Genomic DNA, 18,415 nt, shown 5'->3' on the forward strand with positions numbered 1-18,415 from the left:
AAATATGTGAAATATAGAAAGCATATAAAATGAATATGTAAAAATATAGAAAAATATTAAAGTAATAAAATAATACACAGAATAAATCTAAATTAATAGGCACAAAACTTTTTTCTGTACCCACGATAAAAAATCTGCACAGGGCAGGGGTAAGGAAGTGCTATATGAAATTCCATGTGGAGGTTTGAGGTTCTATTGAAATGAAAATTAAAGCTTTGAACATGCTCTAGTATTGACTGTGGATAGAACCATTTGACAAACTAATATTTTTATGTGCCTTATCAAAGAAATTTTGGCAGAATCAAAGCCAAGTGTCTTGAGTTAAACAGCACAAAGGAACAGCAGGTACACAAAGATGATGCCTTTTCCTCTCTTCTCCAAGGCCTAACTTCAAATTCTTGCTGTGGTCCCAGATTAAAGATGTTTCCTGTAAGATTAGGACATAGACTCTCTGCACTCTCTCTGGTCACAAAACCATCTCTGGATGTGCTTCAAAATTCTCCTTGCGGGAAGCCTTGCACTGAAAAATCATTGAAGTCAGTTAATTTGTTAACTAAGCCTAGAGATGAAGAATATTTTCCAGTGGCTTTTAATACAACACAAGAGACAGCAATATTGCACCTTCACAACCCCAAGGCAGTTAAATTGCTGCTGTTGACATCCTCCACAGAGAAAGCAAGACACAAAGGACAAGGAAAAGGAAGAGACAGTGATAAAGTCAGAATTAGTTCAGAAATGGTATTGCCAGTGCTTCTGTGCTCAGGTGACAGCTCTTGCGCTCATGGTGAGCTCCAAATTAAATAACCTTTTACTTTTGCTAGAGTTTAACCACAGATAATAGGTTTTATATAACTGAGATCTCTGTATGTCTGCATTAATATTTAATTGATGTATTTTTACCAGGTTGAGAGGAAAGCTTGGAAATAGTCCTAGAAAAAAACATGTTTTGTTTCCTATCCCAAACCTCACATATATTTTTTGGGCCTTACACAGAGTGCACCAATTCCCTCCCCATGCAAGCTGCTCTGCACTCATCAGACAATAACAAAGAACCTCCAAAACTCACTTTTGTAATCTGCACTCCAGCTCCCAACCTTGAAGCTTGTGCCTTGCATGCTATTAGCAGACCTTGACCCATCCAGCTGGTGGATCAGCAAGCTTCAAGCAAGAGAAATTCTTTCTAAATCTTCATTACAATGATAATAAAATGCTGACATAGTCTAAAACTGGTCTTGCCTACATGGCTTTAATGCCAGCCTTACTGTCAGAATCATCCTTGCCATCAGTATTATGATCATCTTTATTAGATGAGATAATCTCAATTATCATTAGTGGTAATTTATGTTCCTCATCAGCTCTGTCATCAGTGTCATTCGTCTAATTGTTGTTCATAAGCATTTAACAAAGAAAAACAATGGCTAATCTGCAACATTTAAATCAGCTCTGGGAGCAAAAGTGGAAAAAAACCCCATGAAACTCTCAGGCCTCCCACAGCACAACAACTAAGTCTGGGAAAAGCATTGTTCTCCAGGAAATGTCTGTAACCTTATTCTACAGCCACCAGTGGATGTGTAGAAGGTTTTCATCAGGAAGGGTGGGCATCATGATCTATCTGCTACCCCTGCTGCAACAGACTCTTGGGCAGAGAAGGACAAGGTACAATCCTCCCTGGCTAGAGACTGATAGGATAGGAAACAACAGTGAAGGTCAGGAACATACCTGCACATTTATCTCCATCCCATAATTACAGTTTGCGGGAAGGATTTTTTCCTCTCAATTATTTCATTACATGCCAGTGAACTGCAACAGGCTCAGTATAGTTCACAGTCAGGTGCATTTTGTTTTCGAAAATAGGAAATGCTGGGATAACCACCCAAGGATAGACATCAGTGTGACAGGGATATTTTATGGTCACAGGAACTCTTCCCTTAAGGACAAATCTATTATAAATACTTGGATGACCCTCAAACACCTGCGAATGCATTTGTTCAACAATCCTCAAAACCAGAACACTGCAGTTATGAGACCTATTTCACATATGCCACAGGATGAGGGAAAACAATCCAGGGCACGTCATTTCAAAGCCAGATTCCTAAAGCAGAAATTCCCCGGCTGTCAGCAGGGTCACCTCTGCAAACACCCTCTCAGCAAGGAGCCATCCCAAGCAGGCTGCTAATGGCAGGTCTGATCCCACAGACAGCACGGGTCTCCTTGAGCTGCAGGCACGTGCGTGGAAAGCCAGATGTCCTGGTTTGTGTGTCTGGCACAGCACCGGGACGCTGCAGCCAAACTCTTCCCTGACCCAATTGCACAGATGCCGGAGGAGCGGCAGCAGCACGGGGCTGTGCTTTTTTATCTTCACAGGAGCAGATGCCAGAGGGGACTGATACACGTGAGACCATAACTACAAATTCCAGTGCAGTGAAGCATTTTGCACTTGTTTCCCCTCGGCAACCCGCAGCACAGCAGAGAGAGCAAATGGCAATCAGTGGTTTTGGCAAGCTGAGCGTGGTTCCTCACCGCTGACATCTGTGTGACGGTCATCCACTCGGGAGGGATGTGGAAGTGAGCGCCGGCCGAGTCTCCCAGGAGCACGACCCCTCTGGAGTCTGCACCTGATGGATGCATTTTGTTAGTCACATGGGCAGGAAGGGCAAGCTGAAACCCAGCTTGGAAAGTGCTTAAAGAGGAGCAGCAGTAGCAGCTGATGGAGTCACAGGGTGACTGGCTACACCACCCTTCACGTGGCTTAAATGTTCAGACACTGCAATAGGATTTCACTCCATCTGCAGCAGAAACCGTCTAACAGGCATTTGCCGACAATCCTAGGGAAACTGGGGACTGGGCATGAAAAACAGGGGGAGGTCTTGCTAATCAGAAAAGAATCCTGGCTGTAAATTGTGTGTTATTTCAGCAGAGGTTCTGCTGTGCAGACAGTGTTTATTTTTGCTATCCATAGATTATGCATTAAAAAGTACTTAAACATTTAGGGAAATCGGATTACTCATAAAATTGCTCAAAGCTCCTTATAACAGAACTGGGTGGCGGATGTGCTACTCATGTGAGTATTTCTGCTAGAACAATCTGTCTGGTTTATAATTAATGTCACTTAACATTTGTAGATTAGCCTTTCATCTAAAAATGTTGAGGAGTCTTGCCAGGCAATGGTTCATCTCCAGGATACTGATTTCAGTGTGAGGTGAGGTGAGTGGCAACTGCAGTTACTGTTGGTTTGTGAGGCTTTTATTTGTGCAGTGTGGGCACACAGGCACCCACCCACATCATGGTCAGGGAGATCAGCTGATGCCGTCACTTCACCCCTTTAAGGCCTTATCTGGGAAAAAATGTATGCATTTATGGCAAGAGGTAAAACTGGACAAATGCAAACGTTAAGCTGCTTCCCTAAATCTCAAAGCCTCTCTCTGGGTTAGTCTACAGGCACCAGAGAAGATGCAGAGCTGACATCTCAGTTTGCTGCTGTCCCCATTCCATGTATTCAATTTCATTACTGAGCTGACTTTTTAGAGGAAATTACCAGCAGCCTGTGTTTTATAATTTTCATCTTTACCCATCCTCAAGATTAAAAAAACTCAATAATTTTGCATTTCTCATGATGTTATAAAGCCTATTGTCTTTCCCTAGCTTTGTGAATGTGCAAATATTGAAACATTTATAAAATCAATACATAAGACACATGGTTTATTGTATTGACTCTAATGATTTACCTTTGCAGAACTTCTCCTCATAGGGAATTCCATCTTTTGGATCCACACCCTGTTGGAGAAGAGAAAGTGTAGATAAGAGTACCTGTCTAGCACCTGAAGAATGTCAGTGCAAAACAGGGGCTGGGAATTTAGTTATTCTTGCATGTTTGCCTGCAGGAGGCACTGCATCATAATAATGATGCAGTGACATTATTTTAATGAGTATATGTACATTTTAATTAATCATATAAGCTATAATTTAAATAATCATAAGCATCAATAAACAAACTGAATATCAGCTAATAAAACCAGAATAAATAAAAAAGGAACACTTCTAAACTAAATCAAAGACTAAAGAGGACAAAAGAGAAGCAGCAATTAGGAAGGTACAACTTCATTTACTTACCCATATGCCATTGCAGTTAGAGTCACTTTTTGCATCCCAGTTATCAGGACTAAAACAGAGAAACAAAAGGATAAGAAATGTCATAAAAAAGAATTGGGAAATCAGATTTCCAGTGCCATTTTCCACCAAAATTAAAAAGGAATTAGAAATTTCTTTCTGCATGGAAGGGTGGGGTTTTTTCCCCTTTGGATCTAGGAGAGGCAATTTTTCCTAGCAAAATGCAAACGCAAATTCAATATTAATTTAAAGTTAATACTGGAAGTTGCTGAATGAAACTTATCCTTTTAGTCAGTGTCAGGGTTTCCCTCCCCATCTCTGGTCTGTCTGACCAATTTTAGCTGCAGGTGCTTTAGAGAAAGGAAAGAAATGTGTGCACCACCCCTGCAAATGCATCCCATCCTGGTCGTGATCATCCCCTCTTGTCTCCCTCACAGCGAAGTCAAGCAACAAGCAGTGATGTGCTTGTCTAAGAGTATGGTCACAACAAAATCTGGAGCCCATTTTTCTCAAAGCCACAGTTAATAGGAAGCCTTTAAGGTAATTAAAATCTTTACCGCCTGCCGGGGTACACGGTTGTGTTTTTGTCGTTGCAGTCTCTGCCTCGCCAGTGATAGCCCCTCAGCGTCTAAAGGCCAGGAGAAACACACACACAGGACAGCCATTATTGCTCTTGCACTTTTAATTTTAAATATCTAAAATGAGACTCTAACTCAAGGTGTAGGAATAAAACCCAGTAAACAGGTTGTATTCCAGAGTCCCTTTGCTAAGCTTTAATAAGTGACACCTAGCATGCTTTAGTGCAGAAATAAGACAAGTTGGCAATTTATTTTTTGTTTAATATGACTTTACTTCACCTCTTATTAATTCAGTAAACAACCACTCAGCAGCAGAGCAATTTGCTTCTGCAGGGAGCACAGCTTATGTGTGCATTTCCCCAGGTGGCACACATGAATGATTGCTTTTTCATCCAGGAAAAAACTCAACATTTTATGACAAAAAAACCTTCCATTCATTTTATTCCTATTCCTATTTTCACATGAATGGATAAGGCTTTGCAGAAAGTAGGAGGAATCACAGAGACATCCTCATTATCAAGGGATTACTGTACCAAAGGAAAAGCTTTGCTTACTGGGAAGGTGCTAAATTTATCTCCATCAAAATCTTCAAAAGGCAGTTTATTTCTTAGAACACTGTAAAAAACAAAAACAACCCCCATAGTGTTAACATATGGAAGGGAATCTATTAAGAAAGTAAAAAACACAGTGAAGTGTACAGAACAGATAATAACTGGCATGATATTCACTGCTCTATATTCAGTTGTGCCTCTGTGCTTGTACTTCAGCAAAGTGACCCTGCCCAAAAGAGCAAATTCTGTATTTCAATGTCCACTGACTGAGCTCTGGAGGTGAGGCTGATGGACTCCTGTATGGCTTCAATGTCAAACCTGCAGTCTCTAAAACAAACTAGGACAACAAATCTGTGGTAAAATTTAGAGAGGGGGGTTGGTTGGTTGGTTGGTTGGTTGGTTTTGTTATGTTATTTTTTTCCTCTTTTTTTAGCTTACAGAAAAAGGAAAGTAAAAAACCAAAAATGATGAGGGAGACAGAGTGCATGAGGGAGAGATCAGAAAATCTGAGTCGAATATATGCAATCCAACATATGATATAAAATTTCATTCCCTTCAATGGTCTGAACTCACAGGCTCAAACTCAGCTTATGTATCCTGACTAATGTTTCAAAAGACACTTGCAAAATTTTTCATGTCAATCAACCCATTACAAATAAACTCCTGATATTTGCAGTTTCAGTTAAATGAACACAAATAGGAGAGCAAGTTAGTCTTGGCAGTTGAATCAGTCAAATATACAGCTGCTAATCCTGATTTATTCTTAGACCTGCTTGAGTATTCCTCCAAGTCATTGGAGTACATCGACAAATGCAATTTATGAGCAATTGCCCAGCTCATGTCCCTGGCCTTTCTTAGAAACTGGCTCAAAGTCAGCACTGTCATGAGTTGTTTTTCCTGGATGCCATCCACCTGACTTTCTTAAACACCTTGGGATTGTTCTATGCTTCACAACTGACATTAAATTTGGGTTCCTCACAGAGTTATGCAGGTGCTGGTGGCCTTCCTGCACTGAGCCATGGGTACCACATGGATGAGCAAATTAAGTGAAGAAGTTTCTTGGGCTCAGAAAATCTCAGGAGAAGGGTGGCTTCCTGTTGGAGATGTCACATCTGTGAGAGCATCACATATTTGAGCTCTGGGACATGCTAAAATTGAGCAAATGGTTTAAGCATTGAAACAACCACAAGGATCCCTGTGAAGAATATTACTTACCTGAACTCTGTGCAGGCTCCTTCTGTACTACCTAGACAGTGATTTTATAAAGGAAACCCACACAAGTAAATATGGGAAGCTTTGCTAGCTAAGGATGACTTTTGAAAGGAGCAATTTACCGTGTTCTGTTTCTGGTTAAGGACTGAAAATGTATACTTACAATTTAATCTTCTCACAGAGGTTAGCCAGAAGAGGAAATGCACACACACTTGAGAACCCCATGAAGCTTTTCTGGAGAGGAAGAAAAATAAAAGTAGATGGATGCATTAATTCACAGGTGGTGTAGCTCGGGATATTCAGTGTCAGTAAATTACAGAGCTTAACCATCTATTTTCTGCCTAGAAACATCCAAAACCTCCAATGATGCCAGTAAGGATGCTACATGCCAGAGGATTTAGATCTGACACAGCAGTCAAGGATTAAGGCTGAGCGTTTTACAAACCAAGTATTCTTGCTTTCAAAGACCTGTAAAACTTGAAAAGAAAAAGTTCTGGTCTTCTCTCTGTCTTCTCTCATGTAACCAGTTTCTGTTTTATTCTTTGTAAAAATTGCTGTTCTCATGTTTGGTAAATGTGGTGACACCTGACACAGTGCAAAACTAGTGAAAGCCACACACTTGGAGCCATGAGTCTGGTTTTTACATGACAAAGGCCAGGGACAACTCCAAGAAGAGGAGAAATGAGAGGATCCGGACTGTGCATAGAATACCCTTGATTTTTTTGAATGAGATTTTTTTACCTGGAAATCTAGATTTTATCTTGGCCAAACCTGTAAGTTGTAAAAGACAGATGCTGCTAGAAAAACCCCTTTAAAATTAGTAGCCCATATCCAGGGGCCAATCCAGTTTAAGTTCCAGGTAGCCAGGAAGATTCAGAAGCTGAAAGTGACCTTTCTAATGATTTGTGTTGCATGGGAATTAATCCCACAAGCACACTGCTCATGTGGCTTCACTGTAAGTTCAGCTGGTCTTGAAACACTGAGGGTGCTCAAGTGGTCTCTAAATGCAGAGGGCTAATTGGTGCCCAGCCCAGTTCTCTGCATTCACTGAGGCTACATTTACCACGTAAATATGAAGCAGATGAGCAGATGGGCATACTCATAACTTCATGCAAAGAAGGGTAATTGTTTATACAGACACAGCACTTGAAAGCTCTGTCCTTGGACCAACTGCCTTCTGTTACATACTTTATATACACAGAAAAAAAAGAGTAAGGTAGTCCTCAACCTGATGATATTACAACCCATGCCCATCATGAAACAGAAGGTAAAGCTTGGATGCAGCAGGCTTGGAGGCCAGTGGAAGGTTATTACACACCACGTGGGTCTATCACACCCCCAGTGTACACAGTTCTGAGTGACAAAGGAGAAATTTGAGGCAGCACAGCAAGGCAGTGAGGCCAAGGAGCATAGGGCATCGCCTTGCAGCTCCAGGGAAGGTGTTTGCTTGGACAGGTAACAAGAGGCTATGGAAATAAGGACGTCATGCTGCCCAGAGCAGGAGGTCAGGCACAGAAATACACCACAGCCAGGATCTCAGGGTGGAGAGGAGAACTGGGCTCATGGAGAGGAGACAGAGGTAGTACAAAGGTTGCAGCCAACATTTATGCTGGTGGCTGAAGTGACCATGCAGCAAGGTGAAGATGAAAAAGAGTGGTACCTTTCTCGGGTACCACTGAAAAGGAGGAGGAAGAGGAGGAGAGATCTGCAGAGGAGTAGGAGCTATAATGGTGCACTTTCTGAAGAAGGCAAAAGTGAAATCAAGGAGAAAAGAAAAAGGAAGGTCAAGGAGACAAGAAACCTGAAAAACAGCCACCAATTAACTTTCTTCATTTCTGTCAACACACTCAAATGACAAAGCTTTAGTCACACCAGCTTGGAGGGGGTTGAGGTACTGGTGGAGTGAAAGGAGAAACTAGAACACAATCACAGAAGAAGTGGGGAAAAAAGCCAAAAGCAGCCAAGGAAGTAGGGCCTTTCCTTAGGCTGAAAGGCCAACTTGGTCCCACTGCTGCACCTCCAGTTGCCCTCTGTGTTGAAGGTATTGGCTGCCTTAGGGCTGAGTCCTGCAGCGTGGCTGGGACACAGGCCTCCTTTTAGCTCTGAGTGTATGGTCAGGTGGGCAGAGAGCATGAAATGAAAGGTGCACAGACAGGATGCCAGCTTTTCTCAAAGAGATTTGCAAACTTATGTACATTTCCTGGAAAGAGGAAAGAAATCACTTCCCCCCTCCTTCATGCAGGACTAATCCTGCCAACAGAAGCACCAGAGACTCTTTAAGCCTTCCATCAGGCTAAGATTTGCAGGGTCTTCATCTGAGCTGTCAGCTTTTCACTTCAGCCTAAGCCACGGTATGCAAAGCCTTTGAAGTTAAGGCACCTGGAGTCAAAACTGCACCAGAAAGACAAACTACAGGGCTTGCAAAAAATAAGTACATAAGTAAAACCTCCTTTTATTCTGCTCACAGGCTGTGCTGAAAGTTTACCCTTTGCTATAAACAGAATAAAATCTTTCCTGTCTTTTTCTCAGCCAGTCTTTTGAAAATTCTTGCTGACTGGCTCTCTGTTGATTTCAAAGGAAGGTTATCCTGCAGTGCCAAAGACTGCTCAGCTTTGGTGGGAGTGGATGCATGATGATAACCTGGCAATGCTGTGGCTGAGGACCAGCTGCAGCAGCATTCCAAAGCCTCCACAGCCTTTGTATTCCCACAGCAGGTGGGACAGTGAGATCTGGAGGTAGTGCTTTAGCTCTGCTTGGCATTGTGCAGGAGAGCGGCTCATCTGATCTTTGAGGCTGTCTTGGGCTACTCTCCAAAGGCAAGGAATACAGGTATAAAAAAGGAGGGAATCTTTGTGTGAACAGGCACTATTGGGTCCTTCCCAGCAGAGACAGGCTGCAATTGCAGCATTAGCTGTTGACAGAAGATGGGAAATATGCCCCTGTGTAACCTGGGTGAGTGGGCAGGAGCTCAGCTTGTCCTTCTCTGCCTGTCAGCTCGCTTTGGGCTCCTTCCATGGCTTCCCACTTGTCCCACTGCCAGGCTGTGACTTGCAGGGACCTTGTAGTCATGACAGGACTGTACAAATGGTGCCTGCTGTCCTGAAATGCCACAATTCTAATCACCATTCTTTCATTGCTATTGCTCAAAGATGCCCCTTAGTATCTTCTCCACCCACAAGAAGAGTTAATGCTAGAGGTGCTCACAGTGATTGGTAACACTAATATCCTATTCATTGCCTGTTAACATTCCCTAATGACATTTCTGTAATTATTTTAATTGGTTTTACTAAAAAGAATAACAATGAGCCCCTAATACTTTTTGGTGTTTGGTTTAAGTCAGTGCCTTACAGATGGCTCACTCCTTTTAACGAATGGAGACATTTATTTAAATTTTTTGGCATTTAGCTGCTTTCACTGCATCTCTACATCTGCTGATTACCTTTTCTTTTTTCCAAACTCATAATGATCCTAAGAAATTCCAAGTAACTGTGAAATCCTGGGATCCAGATGGATTTCCTGTTCTCATTACAACAGCCATCATCACATCTCTTTTTTTGTGCACAGTCACACACAGCTGCCATACCAAGATGGGGACAGTTAACTTGCAAGAATTTCTTCAGAAGGCTTTCCCCAAACATACAATGAAGCAAAAGCAACAAAAAGAGCAGATATGGGAAGAATTAACAGATCTAATTTTGGTCTAGCATGAGCCAGAGCATAAGAGTCCAGATGAATGTTTTTCTTTCTTCACTGATGTTTATGCAGGGATGTCCTACCACAGCTGGGATGTTTCTGGTTCCTCACCCACACACTGGGCCAGGTAATCTTCTCCCCAGGCAGTGAGAGCTCCTCAGCTCTCACTAAGGTGTATCTGCCTGTGCAGGTAGGATCATGATTTGGGAGCCTTGAGACTGTGCAGGTGATTTCCTTACTCTTTCATCACCTGCTGCTGCTCTGGGATACATGGTTTATGCAAGCCTGATTCACACTGTGCTCCCTCCTAGAGATTCTCTTTTGTGTTTCTTACTGCATTGTTTTTCTGGATCTGAAAATAACTTCAGTCCGGGTGAATGGGAAATTGCAAGCTGAAGTAATGCCTCTAGAAATGTTATTTTCTATTTTCCAGGTTGAAAATAAGTTTCAGCCAGGGCCATTACAGGAAAACTACAGGTGAGGCCCCAGCAAGCATATGATATGTGTTTTAATTTGAGCTGACCTTGCATTGTGCAGGAGGTTTGGAAATACACTGATACCCAACTGTGACCTTTCTGCTTCCAGTCTGTTTGTCCTTCCTGCTGGCGAATGGGCAGCTAGGAGCAGAAAGGGGCCCAGGGCCAATGGAGACTGAGAGAGGTATCGGGGCATTGAGCAGTTTTGAGGATATGTGAGAGTAAAGGCAAAACAGGAGAGCCTATTGCACCCAAAGATTGATGCCAACCATGCCACCCTGCCCAGGACAGCCTGAAAGGATGTGGCATGCCCATCCCAAGGAAGTGGGATGTGGCTGGCCATGTGAGGGACTCAGCCCAATATGCAAGGGTACAGCACATGCAAGGAAGCAGAGGAATTGTGTCCCACAGGGCAGCACTGCCCTGCCAGTCCCTCTCCAGCCCCGTGCCAGCTCAGAGAGGACCTGCTTGACTCAGAGCATCTTGTTGCAGGTGTTAACATGGGGACTTGCTCCAGGGAGAGAAGAATAAAAATTTCATGCAATTTGAGCATAAATTTCAGGCCATCAGTAGCACAGCACTGAAAAGGAAGGGAAATGAGTAAGAGATCCTGCTGGTTGCTGTTCTGCAGGAGCTGAGGCCGGTCTCTCCAGTGCTTTGTTTATTTCCCTGGCTTGGTAATTTGGCAACTACCCAAAGGCTAATTAGGCACCTCAATTTTCACTTTTGTGACTAGCATCACAGTAAGAATTCAGGAATAAGCAATATAAATAATTTCTTCACAAACACTTAAAGCATTTCCTCTTCATTAAATGACTTAACTGGAAGCAAACTCAAGGGCTGAACTGACTCACCTAAGTGAACCTAGCAGAATAACAGCTGCTACTCTTCTCTGCTACCCTTTAGAGATCCTCTACAAATCTGAGAACTGCTGGAGGCAGAAAGATTTCAAATCCTATTTTTCAAATTTTAGAGGCAAAGGCAGCAACTCATAAATACAGGAAAAACACCAGAATTTGCATTCAGTCCATTGCTTGAGTTTCAGACAGCCCCAAAGCACAGTTGCTCTGCTCTGAGGCAAGGGGTCAGTTCATGAGGTACCCACTTACATACAGCTGCAAGGTAGCTGCATTTTTCATTATTTTTTTATGCTCTCCCCATCCTTTCATATTTTTCCTTTATTTCTCCCTCTCCTTCTTCCAGTGTCACCTGATAGAGCAGATCCTGTATCAAGTAGGAGTGAGTCAGCATCCAATTCAATGCTAATCAGGAGGATTCACAGTCAGACAAAACAAACAAGGACCCACTCCTGATAAAATGCCAGTACAGAGTAAAACACCTTAATGCCATCGATTTCTTACCAAGTCCTTGGAAGTCTTCATTATTCTTTTTGCTTTTCTTATTGCAACACTCAGTCCCACCTAGGAGAGCAAGAACAAAATGAAAAACAACCAGATCAGCCTCACAGTATCCTACCAACTTTCCCCGCCATTTCCTACCATTTTTTTTCTATTTTAATATCAGTCACAGCACAGAAATGATGTATGAGTCCACAAACTCCTCATCAGTTACTTTTTATTGGACTAACAATCAATTATCCAGTCACCTTCTATGAAACTCCAGTAGCAAGAGTTCATTTATTTTGCTCCAGGGCATCATTTATTTCCCAAGGAAAAGTCCAGATCAGCTGAAGAGCTGAAATTCATATCCTGACTGCACTGCATGAGCTGCAGAGGACATACTTCTCTAGCAACTCCTCCTGAAGGAAAACTCATCCATTAAAAGGCTAAAAGAGCGTTACTCATGTAACATGAGTCTGACTTGCTGTGGGAGGGTACAGAGGAAACATTTGCTCCTGCATGGATAAGGGTTATACTCAGCTGAGGCTCATCCCGGCAGGGGAACATGGAGTGCAGGAAGGTACAAAGCAGGGAACAGAGTTTGGAAGATCCCCTGCTTAGGATCCAGGAAGGTTTGCTTTTTATTCTGGAAATACCTGCCCTTCCTGGAGAGCAAGTTCTTGCTGACAGTGGCAAGATAGTTTTTCTGGTGGGTCCATGCCAGTTTGTGCTGAAGAGGCATTTTGGGATACCCCCACATTTTGGGTACTTATACCTGCATAGAAAGAATGAGTAGGAGAACCATTCCAAGAAAAGGTCTTGGAGAGGCATCAGATTGGCCATCATAAGGCCATGGCTTACAAATAAGTCAGCTACTAGTGATAGACAAATAAATCCTGAAATTCCTTTGCACACAAGCTCTTTGGAGGAGCAGAGGAAGTTTTGTGCAAGGGGCGCCATCCATGAGTGTGAGTGACAGCCAGGACAGCTCTGCTGGCAGCAGGAGGACACGTGTGCCATGTCTGGTGCAGCAAGGTAAAATGCACCCTGATGGCTGCTTGCCATGGCCAGCAACTGCCAAAACACTGCCTTTGTCCTTCGTCCTGCTCTCCAAGCTTTCCTCAAGGCTCTGCCATTGCTAAACCCTCAACAAATACATCTTTGCACCCCGTGTGGTCCACAGCCCTGGGTGCTGCCTGCAGAATTGTTGAGGCATGGGCAATAAGTAGCTGCTGTTTCTGCACTGTGCCTTTAAATGTTGACCTGGCCTTAAGAAATTTGTCTTGTATCACAGCACAGAAAGATCACACTGCTTCTCCTGCCACAAGGACTCTTCCTAGTCATGGAGGTGAGGGGATGCTCATGCCATCCAAAATATTTAACAACTGTTTAACAACTCCGATGAACAGCACTTTCTAAGTTCAGACATATCTTTCCATAAGAAAGGAAGTTCTCACAACTCCAATTTAGGAAAAAAAAAAAAAAAAAGAGAAGAGACAGTCAGAAGAGTCTGGGAGGGTAAGGCAACACCAGTGTGCTCCCCCCTGCTCCTCCATTTTCAATTCAGGACCATATTCTTTTATCTCAGTGATGACAGTGCCCACATATTGTGCTGCATTTATTAGGCCACCTTTGAAAACAGCCATATCTGTGAGATATGATATGTGACATAACTAAGTGATGGCCTCTGTCCTCCTCCTCAACATTCAGCATGATGAAGGCTGAAAGCACTGCCTGTTTGCTCCCTTTCAGCAGGAATAATTACTTATGTTCTGCAGGCTTTGAGAATTGGCAAAAACCCCCCAACTTTAAAATAAAAAAGGAGATAAAAATCACTTATTTTTGAAAATGTTTCAAATGGAAAAAAAAAAAAAAAATCCAGAATATCACAAACACATTAACACCTGGTTTCTGCTCAAAACTGTTAGTGGGGACAAACTGTTCTGTCTGAAAATGACCTGCTATCAGTCCCTCCTACAGCCCAGCCTAAGGACATTACTGCAAGCTAAAATCAGCTGGGTCTGAGGGCTCTGAGGTAAAGTCAGCACAAGTTTATATTCATCTGGAGAGAGCTACAGGAACTCAGCAAGGGGGAAAATAGGGATGCTTCAGCAAATGCTGTTATTACAGCATTTGGAAAAAAAAGAAAATGTCCCTCATGTGATGGCGCCTTACTGAACAGCAGCATGCCAGATTAGAATATTAAAGCAGACTTAATTTGTATTTAAAGTAATCATTGCCAGCATTTTTGTGCCGGGGATAAAATTTAGCATGTCATTATAATTGATTTAGGCAGTGATCAAAGCAAATTAATTAACCGTGATATTCAAGGGTCAAAAATTTATGGTGAACAACACAAAGGGATACGGACAAATAAGCATAAGCAGCAAAGAGCACAGACTTCTAAGCTGCTGGGTTTTAATATATGTGTCCCATTAATATATGTAGTTAATATATGTTTAATTCATGGTGTCTATAGTCTTCTAAAAATCAGGGTATGTCACAAATAGATGAGGGAAGTTAGCAATGAGCCAAGACATTGTTTTCTAGTTTTTTCCCCCTGGGCAACTGCTGTCCCCAAAACCAATCATGCATCTTACGTTTGCCATAGTTATGTTGTACAATACCAGCTGCTATCATTTCTGCAATAAAATTACTTGAGAGGCAGATGTGAAAAATGGCTTGAAATTGAGTATAATAGTAGGAAAATTCCCAGAGAAGTAGGACTTATCAATCCTTTTCTCCTGGGCAGGGTAGGAGAGACCTTTCTTGCTCACAGCAGCAGCACACAAGAAATGCACGCTACAGAAAGCTACAGCAATATTGCTCTCAGAAAGCAGAAAACAAGGGAGGAAAAGGTTGGAATGACCTTGTGTGTAGAAAATGCTCTCCCTGAAGCACTAAAGTTGACACCTTCTCTCACTTCACAAGCTCCTTCAGCCAAGACTCCAGGTTGGACTGTGGAAGACTGGCAGCTGAAACACCCACTGGGAAGAAAACGCTCCTGGTTTCATGGCTCACCTGTAATCCCTGGCTGACAACAAGCCTGCCACTGAAGGCCATACCACCTGTACAACCTCCCCTGCTGCACCTTGGCTAGCAAGGAGCCTCCTCTCTTTCCCATGGCGTGAGAGCACCACCAAGGACGGCGTTCCCTAGGCTTCCGCAGCTGATGGATGAGTCCTGGGGAGCAGCCAGCACCATCCACCCCAACTGGAGCAGCCCTGCCACCCTGCGTGCACAAGATATCCAGCCATGGATGGGGCCAAGGGCACGGTGTCACTGGGATTTAATTCACTGCCTTCTTCCAGTGCTCTCCACAGAGACCACGCGTTCCCAGTAATGATTTCTTTTTTGGCAAACAGATGTATTTCTCATCGCAAACAAATGCACGAACAAGCTCTAATTCTCTCTCATTTATCATCCTTGTTAGCCAGCTTTCTCCCAGGAGACCAGATATTTACAAAACACTCCAAGTTTCCCTTCTAACTAATTTTCATCATCCTTTAACCAAGAGTAGCAAGATAGCAAATTCTGCAAAGCTTGTCAAATAGCACAGCTAGAATTGTTCATGAGCAACGCTTCCTTGTCCTCACACTTTTGTCTGCCACCTTCCCACCCCAAATATCTCTGTGCCTGCTTGTTTTCTAGGGTCCTGAGCTTCTACATTGGCATGGCACAGCTGCATGCACCACCTTGCAAACTCCATGCCACTCTACTTCCTTTGGATTTATTTGGTGGAATGTTGGGATTGTATGATTTGGCTTTTTGGGGTTGTTTGGGTTTTCAGCTGGGGTAGGGTTTATTTTATTTTCTCCCAGTGAGGAGGATCAGAGGAAATGAAGAGAAACAAGTGAAAGAGGAGGAACTAGCACTCAAACTGTGCCTTCTGCTATTACCTGTCTATAGCTAGTTTCTTCAGGGCTCAGTTCTGGCTGCAGGAGAAACATTTCAGTGGATTTTACCTGTTTCCAAGAACAAAGGCTAAAAGGAAGGCATCTAGCTCCACAGGACCTAGCCTACCTCCCAGATGCTGTTTGTTTTACTGCTTGTGGTCTCAAAAGCAGGAAACAGGTCCCAGTCATGAGGTTTACTTTGTACTGGCAGCCTGCTCTTAATCAGGAATGCAGAAGCACTCCCATCCTGGAGTTTGGTTCTGTCTCACCTCCAAGGAGGAAGCTCACATTTTTACCGAGAAAGATGAATGAGAGATAGCAGCAGAAGTATTTTCATTTTACTAAACCCCAAAGGGTTTCTTTTTTCCACCCAGAATTAGCTGTTTGGCTCCTACTTTGCCAAACAGCATGCTGACCACAGTAATACCCATGAGGGATGTGGCTTTGTAGAAAGTCAGTGAAAGACCTGATAGAGGGTACACAAACCAGCCTAAGTGCTTGTGGCAGTGATGCTTATTCTGGCAAGATAAAATTATAAGACCATAAATATGTATATTTTTGCTGATGAAAAAGGACTTCCACTAAAATCCTGTTGATGGAGTTTAAGACAAAATATGCAGCCAAAAGGTCTCTGAAAATGTGGAGCATAAAAGTGATGGGAAACAGAAGAGGCACCCTGAAAGGCAGAAAGATGGAGTACAAACTTTCAACACAGACTGTTTTAGTGATTGCTAGAGCACGACCACAGTGCTGAAGTCAAGCCATTATTCTGGCCCCAACAAATCAATTAAAGAATTGTCATTTAACCAAACAGGCCAGCTGGCTTAAAACAATCTAGAGACAAGCTGAGAATAATCTCCTGCAAACCTGTTTGTTCCCAAGGCCAGAAAGGAATCTTGGTAGGCACTACATAAAATTTTTCACCCTATTTCAGGCTTTTTCATTCACTAGAGGAACTACCCTATATTACACAAACTACTGCAGAAAGTCCTCCAGCATATGAGGTGATAAACATTTTTGGCTAAAACATCATCCAGTTATCCTAAACCAGCTATCTTGGATGCCTGTACTACTGTCAGTCTTTTGGAGTGGTGCTGCAGCTCATATTAGAATAACTGTTGTGGATGTGGGTTAAACTACAAAGCGCGTTACAAAAAACTACAAAACATTTTACAGCAGCTTCAGACACTGTCCATTTTTCAGCCACCTTTAGTAACCCTTCACTTCTGATGTACCTCATTTGTCTCTTCACTTGAAGAAGGCCCCAGTGTTGCCACCCTCATGCTAAAGGGCAGAGGAGAACTTTTGCTCTGCCCTACAAGCCACGGGTGGCAAGAAGGGGCTCACAGCACCCATTACAAGGGACACCTGGTTGCACGGTCATGCTGGGGATCCAGGAGCTGTAAGGGCCCCTTCCAGTCTTCCCCACCAGCATCAGAGGTCTGCTCCTGAAACTGCTTCCCAGCAGAGCAGCCCACCTTGCCCAAGCCCCAGCAACAGGGGGCTGCCCTTGCCCAGGCTGGATGCCCTTCTCCTCTAGCTCCCTGCTGAGAACACTGAGCTCCATGCAAGCAGAGTAATATTTTTTATTCATAATTAGAGCAAAGTCTTCCAGAATAATCACAGAGTGCTAATAGCTCCAGGCAGCTTGGCAAAAAAAAAAAAAATAATAATTTGGGCTAATTTGTCAGAGACCAGGGAAGTATGTAAAATGATGCACGTATCATTTACACAGATTGCAGTGTCTCCCTTATGTAGACAGTTTGAAAGGCCTCTGAAGCAGGGGCTCTTCCTTCCTCAAAACACAAAGCCTCACTAAAGCAACACTGCAGAAACAGAAGAAAATAAACTAATGATGGAAAAATCATGTTGATATTTTCCACTTTCCAATTTTTTATTTAGAGGTAATTAAAGCCTGAGCATTATGCTGCCATCCAAGGATGAGTAACGCTATTTCTTTCACTCCCTTTGCCAGTACAAATATGATACTAATTCTGGGAAAATGGGCATCCAAAAGTCTAAATGAATAAGTGAAGTACCTGAAAATCAATAGAGTTGAACAGAACAGTCATTAGTATTAAAGTCTTGTTCAAACACTCAGCAGGAGACTGCGCCAACATTTGCAGACTCATAAAACTGAAGTGATCAATCAAATTACAAACTAAAGAAGCAAATGTGAGGCAAACTGCATTTTATGCACCTGTGTCTCTGATTGTATATTAATTTTTTTCACCCATAATTCATCTTTACTCAGTCTGACTAGTCACAGAGTTACTGTGGGCAATTTATCAACCACTTGAGCATGAATTCCAAGCACTGCTCTTCTCCTCCCATCTCCTCATGCTCTCTCAGGGCACAAGGAGAGGCAAAAAGAAGGGCACAGTCAGTGTAAAAAAATTGGTTTTTTGGTAGAGTTCCCTTATTCCTGTTGAGAAACAAACACCGTGGCAGAAAGGGGTTTAACTATCACTTGGAAGGGAAAAGGATTTGCTTGAGCTGCTTACTCAGAGGGACAGTCTCAAGCCCATGCAAAAAAGAGTCCAAAATTTGTTTAAAAAAAAT

General features: G+C 42.8%; 1 protein-coding gene across 1 annotated transcript in view; it reads right to left on the reverse strand.

Moving 5' to 3' along the window:
* The window catches only part of AOAH (acyloxyacyl hydrolase), an 82,313-nt gene that overhangs the window by 33,929 nt on the left and 29,969 nt on the right, over positions 1-18,415 (reverse strand). Inside the window, exons 6-12 of the mRNA XM_058808011.1 lie at positions 11,979-12,038; positions 6,612-6,682; positions 5,240-5,300; positions 4,665-4,735; positions 4,111-4,159; positions 3,726-3,774; positions 2,521-2,615 (exon numbers count right to left, since the gene is read on the reverse strand). Of these exons, the coding sequence (XP_058663994.1) occupies positions 2,521-2,615; positions 3,726-3,774; positions 4,111-4,159; positions 4,665-4,735; positions 5,240-5,300; positions 6,612-6,682; positions 11,979-12,038 (456 nt within the window). The remainder of the gene's footprint in view (positions 1-2,520; positions 2,616-3,725; positions 3,775-4,110; positions 4,160-4,664; positions 4,736-5,239; positions 5,301-6,611; positions 6,683-11,978; positions 12,039-18,415) is intronic.

The sequence above is a fragment of the Ammospiza caudacuta genome, chromosome 1 (assembly GCF_027887145.1).
Source record: "Ammospiza caudacuta isolate bAmmCau1 chromosome 1, bAmmCau1.pri, whole genome shotgun sequence".
NCBI lineage: Eukaryota > Metazoa > Chordata > Aves > Passeriformes > Passerellidae > Ammospiza > Ammospiza caudacuta.